The following is a 22067-nucleotide window of genomic DNA, read 5'->3' as shown; positions in this document are numbered from 1 at the left end:
ATTATTATAAGTAACTACTTGAGTTGTTTTTTTTTTTCTTTTATTTTCTAGTGACGTGGTCACGTGGATTGTATGTGGCTGAAAATAAATAAAGAATATAAATAACGCCGACCATTTTTCTTTTTAAATGGATGTGATTGGTTACCTTGCATGTCAGGAATCATTGACGACCCTTTTCCCTCTCAAACAAGTAACAAGTCGCTCCTATTTGCTTTTATAAATAAATAATAATCCCTACTAGTCACGATAATATCGGAAACTATACAAAATCATGTCAATTTTAATGTTAATTATGTTTGTATCTGAGTAGTTTCCTATAAAGCACAGATAATACTCACTTTTTTTTAAAAATGCGCGATTCAATTATTTGTATAAATCAAATTTAATAAAATTCATAAAATAAAATATTTACAGTTTTATGGATATTGATTACAGTTAATTTACAATATTTAGATTTTTAATTTACATCCAAGGGTATAAAATCAACATGCATATTAAATAATTTATTGAAGCGAAATACGTGTGGTTAGAAATTGGCGCGTGTGACATGTAAAATGGATCGACGGTCAAAATGTGCTCAAGCGTCAATTTTAAGCAAAAAAGGAAATCCAACGGTCTATATTAAATAGGCGGCAGCCGCCCCTGCAAAATCCCCCCTCTTGGTTGCGCCAAGACCGGGGCACGATATGGTCGGTGAATTTTCATTTAATGTTGACGTTTTGATATTATAAAAGTAATCAAATAATAGATTTAAATACAATATCGTCCCTTTGGTTTATTTATTTATTTTATTTCAATAATTTACCACCTTATTTATTAACCGTCATTAAGTTGATTTAAAATAAAATAAAATAAAATAAAAAGGTTTTGTGAGCCGTCTTTCTATAAAAGGATATAGGGAGGAGGCAAAGCCAAACCCCTCCCGCCGGGTTTCCACTTTCTGGGGTCTTCAAGTTATTGTTCATACGTCGTCGTATCCTTTATTTTAAGACCCTTTTCCATTTGTTCTGTAAATTAGTAATCTGATATGGCCGATCCTTATTTTCTAGATCGAACCAACACTTCCGGCTATAAGCCAACCAGAGTTTCAAACGAGTTTCACCTTCAAAATGCCGCCGTCTCCGGTGGCAGCCACGGCGGACTTTTGCAAACGCCGCCACGATTCTTCTCAGTTCCATCAATCCACAGCCACCAGCTTCTCCCCTTCATCCAACAACAACAACAACAACAGCAACCACCGCCTCTTCTTACACCGCCGCCGATTCTACGGCCCCACCGCACTCTTTCTTCTCAACCCCGGTCATCCCACTCTCTTAAGAAATCCAAATCAATCAAAAGAGACAAAGACTCGCCGGCGGTGGTTGATCGGCGGGTTCCTTCCAGAACCTTCTCCTCGCCGGCGGCGGCAAAGAGGGTGGTTAGAGTTGAGGAGTTTGACAAATTGTCGGGGTGTTTGTTTGCGGTTATTTCTCCGCCGCCCAGCAGCTTGCCGTTGCCCAAATTTTGTCTGAGGCCGGCGAAGCTCAATTGTAATGCGTAGGCCGTCGAGCCAAGGACGGAGCCGCCGCTGGTGACGATCTCCGACATGGCTTCACCTTCATTAAAACTGTGTTTTTGTGTTATTAATGAATTGGTGTGATTGGGATTAACTATTTAGTTAAGTTTGTTTTGTGTGTGTTGGGAACTTGGGGAATGGGTTTTCTTCATGGGTCGTTTTTTCCCACTGTATTCATACTTCCTCTAAAATAATTATATAAAAATATTTCTTATTTGTAACTTTGATTTTTTTAATGGTTTGGATTATTTCATCGTTACCAATTAAACTCTTGTTTCCAAATTCAGACCACGCAAATAATAATAATAATATAATAAATAAATAAATTATTTGTGCGTGACAATTAATTTTATTAGAAAATTAATGTAACTTGTGAAATAACCCAAATTTTGATATTTAAGTTAGCACAAAGAAATACGATAAAAGACACGTGCTCCTTTAGAGGTCGAACATAGTCTTGGGCTAGACATTTGGTTCGGGTCCAGAATGTAGTTTGGGGTTTGACATACTACCATTACCGGGTTTTGGAAAGTTAATACAAAATATAAAATTTAGAAGTTTATTAAATATTTTATAAATGAAAAAAATAAAAATAAATTAAAATGGTAATTTAACGTATGAATAAAGAACGATAGCCCCATAAACCACGCTTTGGCGCCCTAATAGGCAGTCGTACAACTACTAATTACCGCCCAATCTTAACGACTTCCCTTTCAGTAATTAAAGGGAAATTTGTGGGCCAAATTGAATGAGCTGTCAAAAAACCATTTTGCTCTCAACAGAAAGTGGGAAGGGCTGAACGCCGGCGAGGCTCTGTTGTCTTTCAGCTTTGGCTCATCTCCCAGAGAGAAAGGATATGTTATCGATCGGAATTGAAGACGAAGAGAAATGGCTGGCGGAAGGAATCGCCGGCATTCAACACAATGCTTTCTACATGCACCAAGCCGTGGTATCTCCAATTTTCACTCCTAACTTTCTTTTCTTTAAATTCGGAGATTCAATTCTTTTGGAAAATGCCTAATTTCTGTGTTGTTATTGACTTTATCGTGCAAGGACGCGAACAATCTCAGAGAAGCGCTCAAATACTCGGCTCAGATGCTTTCGGAGCTTCGAACTTCGAAGCTTTCACCGCATAGATATTATGAACTCTGTAAACTTCTCTTTATTATAATCTCTCCTTTGTGTGGATAGATTCTTTGAAAGCACATTTTGATTTCTATTGGCCTTGTACGTTGACTTAGATATGCGAGCCTTTGATGAATTGAGGATGTTGGAGATCTTTTTCAAGGATGAAAGTAGGCATGGCGTAATGGTTGTTGATCTGTATGAACTGGTGCAACACGCCGGGAACCTATTGCCCAGATTGTGAGTGAAAACTGTGTAACGTCCTTAAGGCGTCGAACTTAAGCTAATTAGTATTGCATTGGCGTCCTCCTTTATGTTTTGATGGCATGCTCATTCCACGGAGGAAGTACCCTATTTATAATGCTGATTCTGGATAGGAATAGTTTTTACCACGTTCCGTCCGCCCCAGTAGATTTTTCATTTTTTTCTTTTTGTACATCTAGGTATCTCCTCTGTACCGTTGGCTCGGTTTACATGAAAACTAAGGAGGTCCCAGCGAAAGAGGTCCTCAAAGATCTTGTAGAAATGTGTCGTGGGGTTCAACATCCAATACGTGGTCTCTTTCTCAGAAACTATCTAGCCCAAGTCAGTAGGGACATATTGCTCGACATCAATTCTGAGTGCGAAGGGTAATTGATTCCTTAGTTTGATCTGTTTACTTTCCTTTTTGAAGACAGATTTGAATTGTAGAATCTGTTTGCTGTATTTCACTTTTTTTCCGGTAATTATTTTCATGCAAAAATTGTGTGTTTTAGAGAACAGTAACAGCTGACAATGTATTTCTACAACTTTGAGCTGTTACTCCACATTTCACCCATATGGAAAAATGGACAAATAGAATTACTTTGTATTACAAATATGAATGCTTCTGATTCTTGAAAACACAACGTCTTATTGATTACATTGGAACAAACCTTTCGATTTTCTAGTGTGCATTTTAATTATGAAGCTGAAATAATGACCCCATCTCGTGTAATTTTGGCTTCCTGCAGAGATGCTGACACTGTCATGGAGGCTGTGGAATTCGTGCTACAGAATTTTACTGAAATGAATAAACTTTGGGTGCGAATACAGCTTCAGGTTTGTGGAACATTTGAACTTGTTTGAGTTTGTATGTGCATGACACCAAAGTGCTTGCATGCCATGGAGGTAAAATGAACCACGAGGGCATGATTTTTGGCCATGCAGGTCTTATGGTGTGTGCAAATCATTCCTACACTTTGGCGATCCTGAGTTGAGGCCTTCAATTGCACTTTTTCATCTGCAGGGACCTGCTCATTTGAGAGAGAAGCAGGAAAAAGAAAGAACCGAACTCCGCGATCTTGTAATATTTCTGATTATTGTGAGAACTCTGCATAGATTACTTCAAGAGATTATTCCTTTCTCTTGTATTGCTGATCCAGGTAGGAAAGAATCTCCATGTTCTCAGTCAGATAGAGGGTGTGGACCTTGAAATGTACAAGCAGTCCGTTTTACCTAGAGTCTTGGAGCAGGTCTCTAATTTTGTAGTCAAAATTGTTCTGTCTAATTTTCTTTTGTCATCTTCCTCCCAACTTTTTCTTTACCTAAAATGTTTATAGGAATATTCCAATGCTTTCTGATTACCCCCCTTCTTCTTGTTGCATGAACAGGTCGTCAACTGCAAAGATGAGTTAGCTCAGTACTATCTGATGGATTGCATTATTCAGGTGTTTCCAGACGAATATCATTTGCAGACACTTGAGACATTGTTGGGTGTTTGCCCGCAGCTTCAGGTAGATAACTTCCCTTAGTTTCTGCAAGATTTGTTTTGATCTTATTCGTACTATTATCAATATATGTTATTGTTTCATAACTTGTGATTGGTAGTTTATTGTATTTGATTTGTTATAAAAGAAAGTGATATAGCTCAATTTATTTATCAACACTTTAGGCTACAGCCAAGGCAGATTTCAGAACTGCTCTCTCTCCAAGAACACTCAAAATTTGAGTTCACAAGAAAAAACTAAAAACGTGTCTCCCCTCCCCCCCCAAAACAACCGTAAAAGGTCTCCTCTACAATGCGCACAAATATTTCTAGCTAACCGAATCTTCCCGGGCGCACACAATAATAGCATACAAACAGCTAAAAAAACATAATTTCCTATGAGTGTGGAACTTGGTGATTTGGGGTCTACCAGAAAGTGGGGTTGCGTGATATAGCCGGCCATTTCCCATGCAAATAATTTTCTCCATCAAGATCCCATTTGGGTAATGGGGGTCCTCTAAAGGTTATTTCTTGGTTTATTGGTTAAAGATTATAATCAATATTTGGTAATGTCTTACGAAAGAGAAGACCAGATGATAATTTAATGACACTTTTATTTCACTTCACCTTTGTAATCTAATCTTCATTTATAGGCAACTGTTGACATCCGGATGGTTCTATCTCAATTAATGGATAGACTATCAAACTATGCTGCGTCAAATGCAGATGTAAGTTATCAACTGCTCTTTCTCTCGCTCTTTGTTCTTCTTCTTCACGTTTTTCCGAATTGTGATGTATGCCAGGTAATACCTGATTTTCTGCATGTAGAAGCCTTTGCTAAGTTGAGCAATGCCATTGGGAAGGTAAGCTAGCTTTTCTCCTTGTGAACTAACTTCAACCGTATGCATGATATATTACTCGGAAGATAATATGAAGTGGGCACAAGCGCAAATAAGACAGAGGGTTTAATTATATTATATCAATCTTATAGATGATTTAAATACAAAAAATGTAAAAGCAGCTGAAAACTGTCAAACACACATCAGTTTGTCCAACTCTTGACAATCTTGCAACTGAGAGTTGGCCTTCAATTTCCCCTTTTTCTCTCTAACGTTGCAATATCTTTTTCAAGTATCATCTGAAGCGTTTGATCCATGCTTCTGTTTACTTTCTGCCTTCAACATGTCTCATGCATATGTTCTTTATGTTGGAACTGCCAAGTTTCTTGGCTTGGATTGATCAGATATAATTTTTTGACAGGTAATTGAAGCACAGGTTGACATGCCTATTGTTGGCGCTATAACATTGTATGTCTCCCTTCTGACATTTACCCTTCGTGTTCATCCAGATCGGCTTGACTATGTGGACCAAATATTGGTAATTTCCTAGCCTTATCTTCAATCCACAATGCCCTCTAAATGTATTTTTTAGATGGTAGTGTACTCTTAGGTGTCAAGCCTCTTGTGTACCCCATGGCATGAGGTATAGTAAAGGCATTTCCTTGAAACAAGGTCATTTAAGAAGGAATTAGATTAATTACAGGGTAGACTTGAATATACATTCTTGGTTGGCATGGTTGAAAACTTAGTATCAAGACATCGACGACCATATGTCAATTGGAACATAATCTTAGGGTTTGTAGCGAATGAAATCTCAAATGACAGTAATTTGAAACTTTATTTTACATTGGAAGTTTGAAGAAATTTAGAAATAGAAGACATTTTATATAACTCTATCAGAAGGATTAATATTTATCGTCTAATTTTGAAAAAAAAAATGCCACAATTGGAAGAGCTTTTCCTTAAAAAAAAAAATTCCATATTTCATATTCTAATAAATGAAGGAAAAGTAATTGCTGCCTGTTTAAATAACAAAAGAATTGAGAAATTTGGGGCAAGCCTGGTGGTAACTCAGGTGACGTTGAAGAACTAACCGGAAGATGGGCACATTGGTCTTTGCTGCTGCCAAGGATATAATAAGGAAAATTGGCGAATAAGACTGCTGGTGGAGTAGCTAGTTTTTTTTCCCTCTCCTTTTCTTTTGCCGATTTGTTCTAATTTTCTTAAGTGCTAAAATACTTCTATTTTTGTTTGCTTAATAAATGAGGATATTTAGCCAAAAGATTGAAAAACTGAGAAATGACCGGACCTTCAATCTTTGAAGATGCTTTTATTGGTATGAATGTGCTTGGTTGCCATGGTTCCTAGCAAGCCAATCCTGTCTGACAATATGGGTGGTTGCTTGACGTTGACTCTAAAACAGATAGCTATTGTACCTTTCGTGTAGAAATCCTAATTCAGGCACATAACACGTTCTATATTCACTTCAATTGTTTTGTTGCGTTTGAAATTTTCAAAGGGAGCATGCGTTAAGACACTTTCCAGCCAACCAAAGCTTGAAGATATTAGAGCAACAAAACAAATAGTTATACTTCTCAGTGCTCCATTAGAGAAGTATAATGATATTGTGACGGCTCTTACACTCTCAAATTATCCTCGTGTCATGGACCACCTGGACAATGCCACAAACAAAGTTATGGCCATGGTCATCATTCAAAGTATAATGAATAGTAACTCTTGCATTTCCACTGCTGATAAGGTTTGATTCGCTTCTTTTGAATTATACGATATCAACCTTTCCACTTTTTGGATTATATTTAATATATTGTATGATAGGTTGACGTTTTGTTTGAACTAATAAAAGGGCTTATCAAGGACTTGGAAGAAATTATTGTTGATGAGGTAAATACATTTTTTTTCCCATTGTGCAACTATAAGTTACTATGAGCTCTTTGTTTTCCTTCTTTCTTGATACAATTCACTTATGATTTTCATTGTATTTCTCTCATCTCAATCTTTTATTGCATCTTCCACCTCCCTCATGCTTGTGCCATGATACTGCATGAGCTATCTGCCTACTCCCTATTGTTTTCTTGCCTTATACTGGTAAAGAGCGTACTGATGGATCAGAAAAGTAAATAAAATTCCTTCAGCTAATGGATTTTCTGGTCTTTATTCTGATTATAGCTTGACGAAGAGGATTTCAAGGAAGAGCAAAATTCTGTTGCCCGCCTCCTACACATGCTACATAATGATGATCCACTTGAAATGTTAAAGGTAAAATTGCATCTACATTTTTACTTCTTCTAATATTAATTAAGACTCCTTGTTAATAAGATAATTAAGGTAGCATGCATCATCCATTATCCGACTTCTTGTTAATAAGGTAACTATCATATTCAAGTCAGTCTTAATAGTTTTGATGGCCACTCAGTAATTTGGTTTAATTTATTAACACATTTTCTATCTCTTCAGGCACATTCTCAGTCTCAGAAATCATACTGAATTTTCTTATTCTATTCACTATTTCTTTGTGTTTGAGATTTTTCAGATTTGTAACTTGGCTCGTGCTAGACTTGTTTACTAGCTCATCTCTTGAATCTCAGATTATTTGTGCTGTGAAGAAACACATTTTGTCTGGAGGACCAAGTCGCCTTCCTTTCACTGTTCCTCCCCTGATATTTTCTGCGCTCAGTGTATGTTTCTCCTGTTCGATATGCAAGAAAACTTTGTTTCATGTTTGTTCCAGGTGGTTGAAGAATTATAGTGTAGGAGAATTGATTTTCAAATCACTGTTGATTATAGCCTATAATTTGCTCGTGTTACAAGTCTTAGATTTTGTCGGAATTATCTTTCTTTGACCTTTGGCCTGGATTCTCAACTACTGATGATTTTTCTCATTCTAGAATTTCATTTGAAGTAATTATATTTACCAGTGTGAATATAAGATACCTGTATATAATATTCTCCCATGTTTGCAGTTAATTAGACGGTTGCAAAATCAAGATAGGGATGTTGTGGGAGAAGAGCAAAGCGAAGCTGGGGATGTGGTAGAAGAAATGCATGCTACACCAAAGAAAATATTTCAGCTTTTAAATCAGGTAATTAAGATTCATCGACGTACGTCTGGGGTACAGATATCTCTACTAAGGCTTTTAATTTGTCTGGAGGATTATACTACACGTGTTCAAATGTTAGATAGTGCAACACTGCAACTCAATATCACCAGACAATAGTTAATCTGTCTAACCTCATTTAATTTATAAATTATATTTATGCCTCATTCATTAGCACATAGACCTCCATACACTTTGGCTCAATTGAGAAAATCCAAAAGTTCTATGGAGAACTCGAGAATACTTCTTGGCAGTAATAGAGTAGCTATGGGCTATGAGATTGGTAAAGCTTGATTCATACATAGCCAGAGAAGTTCAGTCTACTAAGCTGCTTAGTAGGAACTGTTATGAAATACCTTTGTTGTTCTATTTTTCTGGTTCAAATGGAAAGGGTATGGATTTATCACTGGAAAGTTACTGGTTGTGTGGTCTTCATCTGAATGCTATCTGTTGAATAAGTCAATTTTAATTGTCAAGATTCAATTAAGTTATATTCTATTATTTTTTGAAATTTCTTGCCTGCTTCAGAAATAACTTGTGGTGCCTTCATTTTTGGTTCCAGCTTATTGAGGCTCTTTCCTCTGTTCCAGCTCCTGAACTGGCATTGAGGTTATACCTGGAATGTGCTGAGGTACGAAAGTCAATGATCTGAAATATTGATCTCTCTCAGTATCTTGAAAGTATATAAATTACCATAGATATGCTTGACGGTATTAAGAATGAGAATCAATTTTAAGTCAAGGTAGAAAATGCTACGAAAGTAAGGAGAAAAGAATTGATAAAAAAAAAATTGTAGTAGAGGCCTGAGAACAAGGGAATGAAAAGGAATATCACTTTCTTCTTATTTGGGGTTGAAACTTGCAGTAGAGAAATCATGAATCTAACAAAGAAAAATCTATGATAGGAGTGAGGACGAGGTTTTTATTTTTGTGTTTCCAATCTTGATTAGGAAATGGCGCATCAGAAACTGTTCTTTTGGTAGGAAAAATTTCATCCATGGTGAGACATTATACTTACTGCTGAAATAGGAAAAAGAATTCTTCCACAGTTTTCTTGGTTCCTGCTTTACACCAGACTCATTCTAGTCTGTACTTTGTTTTCATAGATTTACTACCCGAATCATATCGTTCCGGTGGTATACTACACCAAATCATATTATTCTAATGATCTGATCTTATCTTTCTAGATGTCAGAGTTCTCTTCTAACTTCTATTCATTCTATTGTTCAGGCAGCTAATGACTGTGATCTTGAGCCTGTTGCATACGAGTTTTTTACTCAAGCATTTATAATCTATGAAGAGGATATTGCGGTAAATATCAATATTCTATGTCTTTTAAATTTATAAATTTAGCAAATAAGAGCTGTTTATCTAATCGGGTTTATAGAAAAATTCTTCTTACTTCCACTTCAGTACTAGCAATAAAATGCAGTTTGCTTGATTTCTTCCCCTTCTGACAACAGAAGTTTGATTTAGTTCGCTTCCATTTCTCTGTGTCTGTTGCATAATTTATTTTTTATTTAGGATTCTAAGGCTCAAGTGACTGCAATACATCTCATTATTGGGACTCTCCAGAAGATGAATGTGTTTGGCATTGAAAACAGAGATACTTTGACACACAAAGCTACTGGGGTAAAAAATGCATTTACATTACTTAATCTCGATGCTACTGCAATACATCTTACACACAAATTTCATGGTCTAGATCCTGAACTGTTATTTTGCTTTTTACCAGTACTCTGCAAAGCTCCTAAAGAAACCTGATCAGTGTAAGGCTGTTTATGCATGCTCACATCTCTTTTGGGTTGATGATCCAGAAGGCATTAAGGATGGAGAGAGGTTCTTCCCTCATGCTTGATAGTATTGTTTGGCATGCTTGACTCTCAGATTGTTCGCTTGTCTTAGAAGAAATAACAGTTTTTTTTTCTTCTCTCTTTCTTTCTCGTGAACAGAGTTCTTCTTTGCCTGAAGCGTGCCTTAAGAATTGCAAATGCTGCTCAACAGATGGCTAATGTTACACGGGGTAGCGGTGGACCCATCACACTTTTTGTTGAAATACTGAACAAGTTAGTATTTTAAAATCTCAACACACCTTTATCATAATTGAAAGAACTTGAAATGTCAAAAAGAATTCTTTCCCTCGACTGGAATGCTAACGGCTGATCTTGTCCATCATTCATATATCATTCCCTTTAAAAGAACGCTTTCAATAATACCACCAGTAAAGTAGCCCAAATATAAATTATCGATTAGTGGCTCAAACTGTTAGTTGAAATTAAATGAGCATTCTAAAATTAAATTTGATGACCAAAGTTGTAAATTATTGTCTTCGCAGAAGGAAGGCTTGTTTTTCTCATTTGTAATCCCGCCCTCCCCATTTTGTGAACAATTTTGATATGAATACTTCTGTGACGTTATCATGGATAAATACATGTATATGATTCAGGTACCTGCACTATTTCGAGAAAGGAAACCAGCAGATTACAAATGCTGCAATTCAAGGGTTGATTGAATTAATAAGAACTGAATTGCTGACCGACACCCCGAGCGCCAATCCTCCGTCAGATGCTTTCTTTACCAGCACACTTCGGTACATTCAGTTCCAGAAACAGAAAGGTGGTGTGATGGGTGAAAGATATGACTCTATCAAGGTTTGATTTCATCACAAAAGTTCGAAATGTTCGCGGTGGCAAAGCCATCCATTTGTTCCAGGTTTGGTGTGCTGGTATAGCAGCTTGTAATTAAGAAGGAAATTTTGTGTGTTTATAGCCTCTTGTTAATCATTGTTTCTAACGTAATTGGAAGGAAAAGGGGAATTTGTGTTGGAAATATTGGATTCTCTTTTTTTCGGAATGTGCCTCCTGTTTCCTCGTACAAACAATTGCAAACAGCTTATGTGGGATCCTTCTCATTACAATTTTTCTGTAGTTCATAAACTGTTACAAAATTACTCGCAATTTTTTTTAAGGTCAAAATTTAGATAAACTTTAACATCCCACCAAATATATGCTTTGGTATTTATAAAAAATATTCAAATATACACACACCCTACAAAAAGTTACTAAAATAATCCCAACTCTAATTTCAAATCTAAAAAAATTAATTAATTAAAATGCAACAAAATTGGGTATTAATTTCACAAGTTACTTGATAAATTAATTCCATTCATTTTTCTAGTATCCATATTTTACTTCAAAATTAATTTGTAATAGTAAGAAAAAATAATTTGGAGAGTAATCCAAAGACATAAATTGTGAGCTTCGGAAAAATCAAATCGAGTCAAAGATGTAGAGCAATAGATGTAGAGCAGCTAATCGAAAAAATAGATGTAGAGCAGCTAATTAATTTCCTCTCCTCCCTAGGATCTCACATATTAAACTGTCAAATTGGTCTAAGTGGTTAGCAGAGGTTTTTTTAGTGTGTATTTGAATTTTCACTTTTTGATTATTGGTATAATGTATTAATTAATTGAAATATCTCAATTTATATTATAATTCACGGTTTCAATTATTTTTTAATAGAAAAAAGAAACAGTTATCATAAAAAGTATTAAAACAATATCATTTGTAAAATTAAACTATTGCTCGATTATACTATAGTTTGAACTATTTATTTAGAAGGACCTATAAATTCATTAATTTACTAACAAAGATCACATGACGTGGCGAAGGGGAAGGGGCGTGTGGGCTTTGGTTATAAATGCAAATGTTTTCCCATCCTTCCTCGAAAAGAGAAAAATGATTTAAAATAACAAATAACAAAAAAACAAAATAACAAACTCATTAAAATAATAAATAAATTCCTAATCTCTTCCGAGAGTCGTCTTCTTTTTAACGTCGAAAAGAAAGCTCCGGAGGGTGAGAAACGCGGAATCCAAATCTCTCAATTCAAGCTACCGTCGGAACACCCAATTTGTCATCGGGATCAGCGATGCAGAACGGAGATTACGGTACACCTCCATATTTTCAATACCCAAATCTTCAAAACCTTACCCTTAATCCAAGCCCTAATCCAGTTTCCCCTCCCTCGGATCGTAACCAGAGCGCTTACGCCTCGGCGCCGCCCTTCTCCACCAATTACGGCGGTTCCGATTACCCTGGTTATGCCACCAATTATCCCCCCTACTCCCAGAATCCCGATCCCGTCCCTGCCTCTCCGACTGCGCCTCTTTACAACCCTCAGTCATCGAATCCTAATCTCCAGACATTCAATCCCACTTCGCAACCACCTGCTTTCCCTCCATTTGAGTCTCATGTGCCTTATCAATCTCCTTCTCAGCCGCAATCGTATAATTCAACGTACGATCACCATCAAACGGCTCCCAATTATGTTCCCCCTCCACCGTCCTCAATTACCACGAATCAGGGCTCTAATTCTACCCCCAGTCCTAATTCTCATTTCTCATCCGTTTATTCGGCTCCTTTTGGCTCTTTGGCCCAGCCCGCGTATGAAAACCCATATGAAAGTTCGGTGAAATTCGATCAGGGTGGCGGATACGCTGATGATAGATATGGAGGTTATGGTCGAAGTCGGTCTGATTTGGGTCCGGACTTGTACGGTAAGCGGCCGGAGGATGCGGCATCGCGCTTCGACTCTGGCTACGATGACGGTTTTGGCGAAGGCGTATATGCTTACCAAGGTGGCAAAGTTGAGCCTTACGGGGCTCGCGGTACAGCTCCTAAGTCTTCGACGTGGTCAACAGGGCCTGCTTTTGATGATTATGGGAGGCCGATAAATATTCCTTCGAAGAAAGACCCACCGACGAGTTCACTGAAAGTAGTTAGGGCGATCCCTAAGGTGGAAGCTCAAGAAGACGTCAAAAATTGGGTGCAGAAGTTCCGAGTGAAGCTCTTGGCTGAAAGTGGAGGTCAGAGCACCATGGATGTACTTTGTCAGGTATGTCAATGCAGTCGCAGGACAAGATTTCATCGTAGATTTCATCATTTTTATCCAATTATNTCTTTTTTTTTTTTTTTTTTTTCGTTTTTAGTTCTATACGACCGTACGTTAGTGGCAAACCCGGTAGGATTTGATTGTCAAAATTGTGCCTTGTCTATTTTGGCATGTTCTTTCTCATCTCAAGGGACAAAAAAATCTTCAGGCAAACTGCGGAATATAGTTGTAAAAATCGAATCATGAAGGCTAAAAGCCATGAAAATCGTCTGCTGAGTTTTTGGTTTCATGTGAGTCTTAGAAGGGTTTTCACGCTTGTAATATTTTTCTTTGGTGTTTGTACTATTATTACAGTAGTAGGCAGATTATTTAACTTGTGCCAAGTTATGTTGGAAGTCAAAGATTTACGCTTATCCAAGTCTGAGTATGTGTTAATTTACCTTTAAGTGAACATTGATGGCTACCAAACTGAATCAAGTTTTGAGTTTGAGTTTGAATTGAACTTCAATTGTATACTTATTCATATGCCCAAGGTGACCTTTGTATCTGTTCAATTATTCTCAGTATGATCCTTATGCCTGTGCGTTGGAGTCTTAACCACTATTTTACCTTNTTTTTTTTTTTTTTTTTTTTTTTTTTTTTTTTTTTTTTTTTTTTTTGTTATGTTCCCTTTAGAATCTAGGTTTGAGTAGAACTTGAATTGTGAACTAATTTATTTCAACTGTGTTTTTATTCAATTATTGTAACTCTAATCTAAATCCTGTTCACTTGGTGTGTTTTTTATGCTTACCCGTTGGAGTTTTTTAGTCATTGTTTTACCTTCTCATTATTATTGTTTTTTTATCTGTATATGTTTTCTTTGCTTCGACTAATGTAATTGTTATAAGTTGTTTGAGCACAAAGTTGGCCTCGGTTATTTACTCTTTTTTGTAATCATTTCCAGGTTGGTCTGGATGGTATTCGTATGCTTGATCCAAATTCTAGTCGTACATTAAGGATATATCCTCTTGAGACCATCACTAGATGTGAAGTAAGTTGGGATAATGGATTTTTTTTTTCTTTTGTTGTTTCCTTGGATTTATCTGCCATGGACTTACCATATGGATTTTTTATATATTTTTTTTTAAGGTATATGATTCATCTACCCTGGCTTTCTGGTCGAAGAGCTCTGTGGATATTGAGCCACGGCGTATTAGATTGCAGTCAAACAAGTACACTACCAACACACTTCTGGACACGGTGACTGCTGCAACTGTACAGGCAATAATCCTTAACATTTCCCTCTGGTTTTTAAGTGCAGAAACTGATTTGAAGTTTATTTATTGTTTTCCTTTATTTGTGTTTTTTAACCCCCTTGTTATTTCAAAATAAACACTTGATCATTTACATTAGAAGCATTGTCTTTAGAATTCCTACCCCTGCTAACTATGCCATTTGTGAGTTCAAGACATTATTGCACAGTAAAGAACTGACTTTGACATACCCCTCTGTTGTATAAATCTAGTTGCGAGTAGTTATTACTTATTATGTTGTGGTCGATGAGTGTTCTAGTTTATGTTTAAGGTCCTTTCATGCGACACAAATTAGTTTATGTTTAATGCCCTTAAGTGTACACATTCCATAGATACACACTGATCAGTACCTATCTTAGATACTCCATGCATGATAATGTTGACACTTTTTTATGGAGATTGGGAACTCTTTTCTGTACGTTCTTCCCCAGTTATTTTTTATGTTGGTAGTTAACTTGATATGATTCTTTTATTGGTTTGTTCTTTCTTTCAAAATCACAGTTTAAGGAAATGGGTGGAAGAAGTAGGCCTTCTGAATCTGTTAAGGCACCTGAGCAGCCTGCAGAGAAGAAGAAAGGGTTGGTTGATTGGGTGACTCTGATGAAGCCAGGCAACGAGGAGAAAGACCATTGGGTATCTTGACGGAATTATCATTAATTGTCAGCTTGTTGATTGCAAGATTGTCCGGGGATTTATGCATTTGCAATTTTTCTTTTTCCGTTTTAGGTACCTGATGAAGCAGTCACAAAATGTACAGCCTGTGGAACAGACTTTGGAGCTTTTGTACGAAGGGTAAATTTGTTTTCAATAAATAACGGAAATTTGTTTTCTATAAATAACGGAACGCGGTTCATAAGATTTTTTTTTTTTTCTTTTTTTACGAATCTCATTGTTTCAACCTTTTTTTTTTTCTCAGCATCACTGCAGAAATTGTGGAGACATTTTCTGCGATAAATGCACGCAAGGTAGAACAGCTCTGACGACTGAAGAGAATGCTCCTCCAGTTCGTGTCTGTGACAGATGCATGGTATGTTATGTATAACGTGTCTCTAATGCTGTGTTTATGTATTGCATTTGCCTGCGATCAATTAACATGTCTTTTCTTCTATGTCTGCAGGCAGAAGTGACTCATAGGCTCACTAATGCCAAGGAACTGGCTAGTAAGCCTGCAGGATTGCATAGTCATGAGGATCTTGCCAAAAAACTTAAGGTAATGTTCTGTAACTTGCCTTTCTGCATATCGTGCTCAAGCCTTGTGAGAGATTCAGTCTAATTTTAATTTTATTTTTTCTGATATTGTAGGATGAAATGGAGAGAAACCGTTGGTCATCAGGTAATTTCTTGTTCCTCTATTAATACACCGATTGAAGCATCTGGTTCTGCAACCTCCATCCACTTTGGATGCGAGAGCTTCAAATTTTAGGGTCGTTATTGTGGAATGTTCATGTTCTTATTTAGAAGAGTAGCATTGATGTTTCTGTCACATTCAGGGAATGCCACAGCATCCAAATCTGACGGATCTGGGAAACGGATGAAGGAAGTTGCATGTCCTACTTGTACTGTTCATTTACAGGTTTGATCCTTGGATCATCATCATCATCATCATTTTTTTTTCTATTTTTGTTTATGATTACCAATTAAGTAATTAAATTGTCTTGGACATTCTGATTGCCAAGACATTCCTTTAAGGCGTCTTATAAAAACGAATGTATCTGTGTAATGAAATTATTGATGTGAAGCATCTTATGAAGTATAATAATGACAACATACCGTACCTTGTGAAGCATCTTATGAAGCATCTTACTTGAGAGGAGTTAAATTTTTGGGTTGATGTATGTATTATATGAATATTGCAGGTCCAGGTTCCAAGCTCGGGTTCTGAGACGATCGAGTGTGGGGTTTGCCAGCATCCGTTCCTTGTGAGCGCTCACTGACTCCAGCGTTTTTTTTTTTTAGGAATGTGGCTTCATGGAATGACTTGTTGTTCATCATGATATTTTCTCTGTTTACATCTCCAAATAATTGAGTTTTTTTTTTTTTTTTTTTTTTTTTTTTTTTTTTTTTTTTTTTTTTTTTTTTTTTTTTTTTTTTTTTTTTTCACTTTAACATGTTCATCGCTCTCTCTCTCTCTCTCTCTCTCAAGGCCTTGAGCTTTAATAACTTGATGTCAGTTGTGATTCCGTATTGATTGTTTTGTAAATGGAGTTGTTTGTTCTATTTGATGTACAAAGAAATTATGGTTTGCGAAGATGATATGAAATCCCACTTTCCCGTTTCACTCTAGAATGTACAATGAGCCTTTGATTTCGCATCTAAAAGATGGCTATTATTAACTTGATTAGTTCAATGCTTCATATTATTCAAGGATATTTAATAGATAATTAGGGATTATGATCAACGATAACCACGAGGTCATTGAATACTGCAAGAGGCATGTAGAATTTGCAAACTTAATCGAACTGGTTAGTTAGTTTTTTCACTTTTCCTCTTTGAACTTGAGTGAGGAGTTGTGAAAATGTTTTAGTTTCGGGGTTTCCTAATTGGTTTCAACTGCCACTGAATTTGAGAGCTTATTCTTGAAAAGTTAAAAGAGCTACTAGATCAGAATCAATATGAACATGATCGATTACTCGATAAGAATCAATTTGAACACGATCACTCTAGATTACTCAATAACTACAACGCCGAGACTATTGCATAAAATTTTTGAGATGAAACTCTCTCAATAGTCAATAAGATTGAAAGCTCAAACTGTATATTAAAGCAATCAAACTTGAATGAAAAGATTACATCAAAGTGTCAATTTTTCATCAGGTTCTTAATCTTGTTTGGATTAAGAATAAAAACTTTCATGAAATAATACAGATTGATTTCAAATATCATATATCAGACAAAGATCTGTCACAATCAGAGAGTACACATCCTAATGATAAGCCTAAAGAATCCATCATGTAAAACAATTCTATTATTCTGACCATGATCGCCAAAACTACAAGACAAACTTGCAGAAAACAGAAATGGAATCAATATCATTCAAAACTTCATCTCAATTTTGAATATAATCAACCAAATACGAAACAACACAGGAGAACAAACATAACAAAAAAGGTTTGATTCTACAATACAAGCTAGAGAAGAACAAATCGCTTTGATTCTACAATACAAGCTAGAGAAGAACAAATCGCAGATATCGTAAGCAAAATCAACCAAAATTTGCAAGCATTAAAATTCAAGGGACATTCCCTCCAAAAAATGGTCACTGATGATTCAGGAACTAGTTCAATGAATGTTATATACTAGAGTCACTAATGTCACTCAGAAAGCACCAGAAAACTAAATGATAACCTCAAAGATTAGAGCTTCCAACCTATACTTCTTTTCTTCTTATATTTGGAATAATAAATAAATACTCTTCGTACCCCCAAAAACTAGCCTCTTTTAAACTACCAAAACCATGTAAGTAGACGTATATGATCCTAATAAGCAAGTGCTAAAACCTCCGGGAGAAAAAATTAATCAGATATCAGTCTGAACATCCTGATTCACCTCCCCATTAGTAAGTTGTGAAGAACCAGCTGACTCAGAAGATTGGATCTTGGTAGTACTCTCGGTATTACGAGGATCGGTGTCGCTTGGCGTACTTTGGTTTATACCTTCATCCACTCTGACTCCTTGAAAAGAAGTTGCCAGACTATCATGATCTGATCCACTTGGAGTAGAAGAGGTCAAATCAGTTCTAAGCTGATTGGAATTTATTATCCATTTCTTCCACTCATTTCGCTTTCTGATCCTATTATCCTGCAACAACATCAGGCAGAAGAATTAGGCCAGCAGGACAACTTGAGCGAAACTCAGCTCCTCTCCTGCTTCCTATAAAGGTATATATCTATACCCACAAACCAGTAATTTCACAAAAGATGGGATTACTTCTAGATTTCACGTTCGGGTCAGTCATCAGACAAGTAATATTGTACTTCACAACTGAACCGAAAAATACATTGGATGGTGGTATTATTGGATAGGTTTAATCTCATTGATAGATCTGGAAAACAAACCTGCACTTCCAATACAGTCGACGTTCTCAAGGATTCTATTATCCATTGAATATTGGTCGTCAAATTCTTTACCTGCAAAAGCAAAAGTAATGCAACAATCAACCACGGTAGTGTTTTCATTCATAGGTAGTAATTTTAAAGTAAAGCAAACATTTAAATGTTTATTTTAATAACACTGGTTTCAATAACAAGTCATTTACAAGCTATTGCTTTAGTCGAACAAGCTGCAAGAAAACTAGTCGGGGAAAAAATTATCATAACAAGACCAGTATTATTAAAATAAACATTCAAAATTAACTTGAGCAGAAAACACATACTACCCATATAGAAACTCATTTATGCATAGACAAGTGACAACCAGCATACATACACAACTGGACGAGGAAAAACACTTTAATTAGCAGAGTACATTAAAAGTTGTAATGAAACCTTTTTTCCCCTGAAAATATAAGAAAATTATGTCTACGAAGATGGGAGAGAAATAAAAAATTTGTAGGGCAAAAGATAAAGTGATGAGCAGCTTCAAGGGATATACAAATTGGTCATGCAACCCAACATTACAGATTTGCTCAAATAAAACCTTGGTCACAACCAAATGTCCGCACTCCACCCAGAAAAAAATGAACAAAGGTAGAGATTTGAGAGGGAGGATAAGACATCATGATGATCAATGACAAAATTTTAGTACGACAATCTCTTTGTTTTCACTCATTTGAGCACAAACAAGATCAAGAAACCAAATTTTAACACTAAACACCTCTCTCTAGCAAAAAGGTAGTTTTCCTTTAACATACTCTTGTTGTTGATAAATCTGTTTGAATGACATAACTAGTAAGGAAATGTCGGCTCCGGGTAAAGAAAAAGGCCATGAGTGCGACGAAAACATTATGGATATATGTTGTTAATATTGACCTATACAAATACATATGACATAAAGTATAAATCGAATATAGACTTGAATATTTAGAAAGAAATAATATATAAATATGAGAAATTATGTACGAGTATACAAGAAGAACTAAGACAACTAAAAGCCTCAAAACTCCGAAAAGATTAGTCCAACTAGCAACATGCCCATCTTGAGATTTTCATTCCCAAACTACTCAAACTATGTAATCAACTAGTTAAAAAAACTGTGGTATTTTAAACCATTTAAAGGAAGGATGGGTTGTTTGAGTTGTCTTCAATATATTTTGTTCGAGTTGTCTTCAATTAACCAACTAAAAAAAGTTTTCATTTTAGTCTACAACACTAAGAATTGTTGAGGATGAGAGCTAAGTGAATATAGTTCCTTTCTTGAATCAGTGGGGAATTTCACGCATCTCAAACCCACAAGTTTCAGTAAAAAAAGTGAATTTAGCAGATATTGAAGAAAAGTATCAGTCACCTTTTTCGAAATAATGAACTAAAAGCTTCAAAACAAGAATCTTCAAGAACAACGTCCTCCTAGTTAAGTTTTGTAATCGATTCCACAATGTTCCTACTAACGTTGGATTTGGTATCGGAATAATGAAGAATGAAGAATAGTGCTACTTTTCCGAGAAAAAGACAAAGGATAGTTCTAAAAGAAGATTGTCTGAAATATGACTCACTTGTGGGAGCTCTTTTCTTTTGTTTCTCATATAGTAAAAATTTAGAAATAAACTAACAGTAGATAGAACACGCTATATGATAAAAACAAACTCATGCACTTCCCAATAAGCAATTTATTTATGAATAAAATTCACGACCGCTCTAAAACCTATATATTTAACTTTCTTTATTTTCATAAAGAACTGGCGAATTATTATCAGAACTTACCATAGAAAAACTGGCTATCAGAGAAATTGGAACCCAGCCTTGATCATCCATCCGGCACCTTAGATATCCATCCGTTATCAAATTCGTGTCACTGCAAACAGCATGGACATGAATGTACAGTTATAATCATTAATGATGAAAAATGAGAAACACAAGAACCAAATGGATCGCATGGGAAACCACATTACCTGAAATAATATTCAATCTGATTAACTAGTGATGCAGATAGAGTGGGATCAACGGCAGAATAGTACACTGAAGGCGGTGGCATGAAAGGCGTTCCTCTGTAAGTCTCTAAGGGCCATGTAGGGACATAGACAAACTCTGATCAAAACAAGGATGCAAATTAACATTCAGATTGGAAAATTATAGACCTACTGTCATCATTGGTCCTTAGAAAGACACCCACCAGGAGGAGGCATCGGATTCCCATAAGGTATAACAGGCTGGGGAAACTGTGCAGTGTAAGGTGGCGTAGGGCGCATAAAGCCTCTAGTAGAGGGCCTGTGCTGCCGAAAGTGAGCATCTCGAGCATTAGAATATACTCCACGATCTTGATCACGCTGCTTTCCCCCACGATTGTTTTGGTAGTGACCATTACCACGAGGATGGAGAGCAAAATTCCCCCTAGGAAAGAAGTTTGGGTAATCAGAAACAAAATTTGTCTGAGGTACAAAGCCTGCAATAGCCCGTGGATGCCGATTATTGCTCCTGAATAATGGTTCTCCATGAGAAGGATCAGGAATTGCCGGCATCATACTACAAGGAATTTGAAACACAGGAAAAGGTGGTGGCGGTGGCGGTGGCGGTGGAGGGCGATAAAAGCCTCGTGCAGGCCCTCCCATTGAGCTGCCACCACCTCCGGACCGCCTCGAGGATCTTTGTCGAGCAACAACTGGATGTTTCAGACTGGGGTCCGATTTGGCATTATTTGTAGCTTGCCGCTGAGGAGGTACAATGGTAGGTCCCTGCTCAAAAAACACAAGATAAACTACATCATGCACAAGAAGGGAGGACTGATACTTCTAAAAACAGACTTAGAAGGAGAATCAACTGCTAATTTAGGAGAAGCCTTCGCGGACTCTGCAAGATCGGGCCAAGAGTCTGCCCCCATTACAGGAGCACCCTCTTCGGAAGATGCAAAGAAATCAGACGTCGGAGCAGGAGCTGGGGTTTCTGGTGTTTCTGGAGCAGAAACTGTAGAGAAAGATGATGACGAAGATAAAGGAGACTGAGAGATCAATTCCGGCTCGCCTCGGACGACTGCAGCCCAAGCACACAGATGATTCTTCGGCGGGAACTCGTAGGTATTATCGCCCTTGAAACTAGTTGGACTAGGCGAACGGTGATTAACCGTCGCCATTCCGATCCAAAACTTTACCGCTAGATCGGAACGAACCGAGATTGATAAGAAGAAAAACTTGAACAGATGATCAATTGAAAAATCAATTCGAAAAACATGATTTCAACAAAAACAAAAACAACACAATAAAATTAGGGTTTGAATAGATCTAGCCCGATCAAATCACGCGTCGGCTCTTCTCCCCGCCTCCCAAATCGCCCAACCTATTATATTTATATTTTCAGATTTTTGTTAAAATCAACTAAATAATTTTTTAACTGAAATTTAATTGTATTATCATCAATTACAAATATTCTNAAAAAAA

General features: G+C 36.6%; 3 protein-coding genes across 4 annotated transcripts; 2 read left to right on the top strand and 1 right to left on the bottom strand.

Moving 5' to 3' along the window:
- Nucleotides 1–2296: 2296 nt before the first annotated feature.
- On the top strand, nucleotides 2297–11262 carry LOC111789254 (vacuolar protein sorting-associated protein 35B-like). 2 transcript variants are annotated; one of them, XM_023669970.1, is made up of 22 exons: nucleotides 2297–2504; nucleotides 2609–2705; nucleotides 2797–2920; nucleotides 3124–3309; nucleotides 3673–3760; nucleotides 3948–4004; nucleotides 4084–4173; nucleotides 4312–4434; nucleotides 5060–5134; nucleotides 5210–5269; nucleotides 5667–5783; nucleotides 6765–7004; nucleotides 7082–7147; nucleotides 7433–7522; nucleotides 7852–7941; nucleotides 8227–8346; nucleotides 8924–8992; nucleotides 9591–9671; nucleotides 9885–9992; nucleotides 10096–10199; nucleotides 10313–10426; nucleotides 10807–11262. In XM_023669970.1, exons 1-22 carry the CDS (start codon nucleotides 2412–2414, stop codon nucleotides 11015–11017), a joined length of 2403 nt encoding a protein of 800 aa, XP_023525738.1. In that variant the 5' UTR covers nucleotides 2297–2411; the 3' UTR covers nucleotides 11018–11262. The 2 variants fall into 2 exon arrangements, with proteins under 2 accessions (XP_023525738.1, XP_023525739.1); XM_023669971.1 differs by lacking the exons at nucleotides 2297–2504; nucleotides 2609–2705; nucleotides 2797–2920 and having other exon boundaries at nucleotides 3293–3309; nucleotides 3869–4004.
- Nucleotides 11263–12152: 890 nt separating this feature from the next.
- Nucleotides 12153–16823, top strand: LOC111788878 (protein FREE1-like). The gene is made up of 10 exons (XM_023669440.1): nucleotides 12153–13256; nucleotides 14197–14283; nucleotides 14382–14513; nucleotides 15047–15178; nucleotides 15272–15337; nucleotides 15462–15572; nucleotides 15663–15755; nucleotides 15848–15878; nucleotides 16036–16118; nucleotides 16402–16823. The coding sequence occupies exons 1-10, from the start codon at nucleotides 12291–12293 to the stop codon at nucleotides 16477–16479; spliced, it is 1779 nt and encodes a 592-aa protein (XP_023525208.1). The 5' UTR covers nucleotides 12153–12290; the 3' UTR covers nucleotides 16480–16823.
- A 912-nt stretch (nucleotides 16824–17735) lies between these two features.
- LOC111788926 (la-related protein 1C-like) lies at nucleotides 17736–21985 on the bottom strand. The gene is made up of 6 exons (XM_023669507.1): nucleotides 21455–21985; nucleotides 20810–21368; nucleotides 20589–20724; nucleotides 20401–20491; nucleotides 18601–18672; nucleotides 17736–18343 (listed from the first exon to the last, which is right to left on the bottom strand). Exons 1-6 carry the CDS (start codon nucleotides 21761–21763, stop codon nucleotides 18062–18064), a joined length of 1449 nt encoding a protein of 482 aa, XP_023525275.1. The 5' UTR covers nucleotides 21764–21985; the 3' UTR covers nucleotides 17736–18061.
- Between the last annotated feature and the right edge of the window lie 82 nt (nucleotides 21986–22067).

The sequence above is a fragment of the Cucurbita pepo genome, chromosome LG02 (genome assembly GCF_002806865.2).
Source record: "Cucurbita pepo subsp. pepo cultivar mu-cu-16 chromosome LG02, ASM280686v2, whole genome shotgun sequence".
NCBI lineage: Eukaryota > Viridiplantae > Streptophyta > Magnoliopsida > Cucurbitales > Cucurbitaceae > Cucurbita > Cucurbita pepo.
The sequence above is the reverse complement of the archived record's forward strand: the minus strand, read 5'-3'. Positions and strand labels throughout refer to the sequence as shown.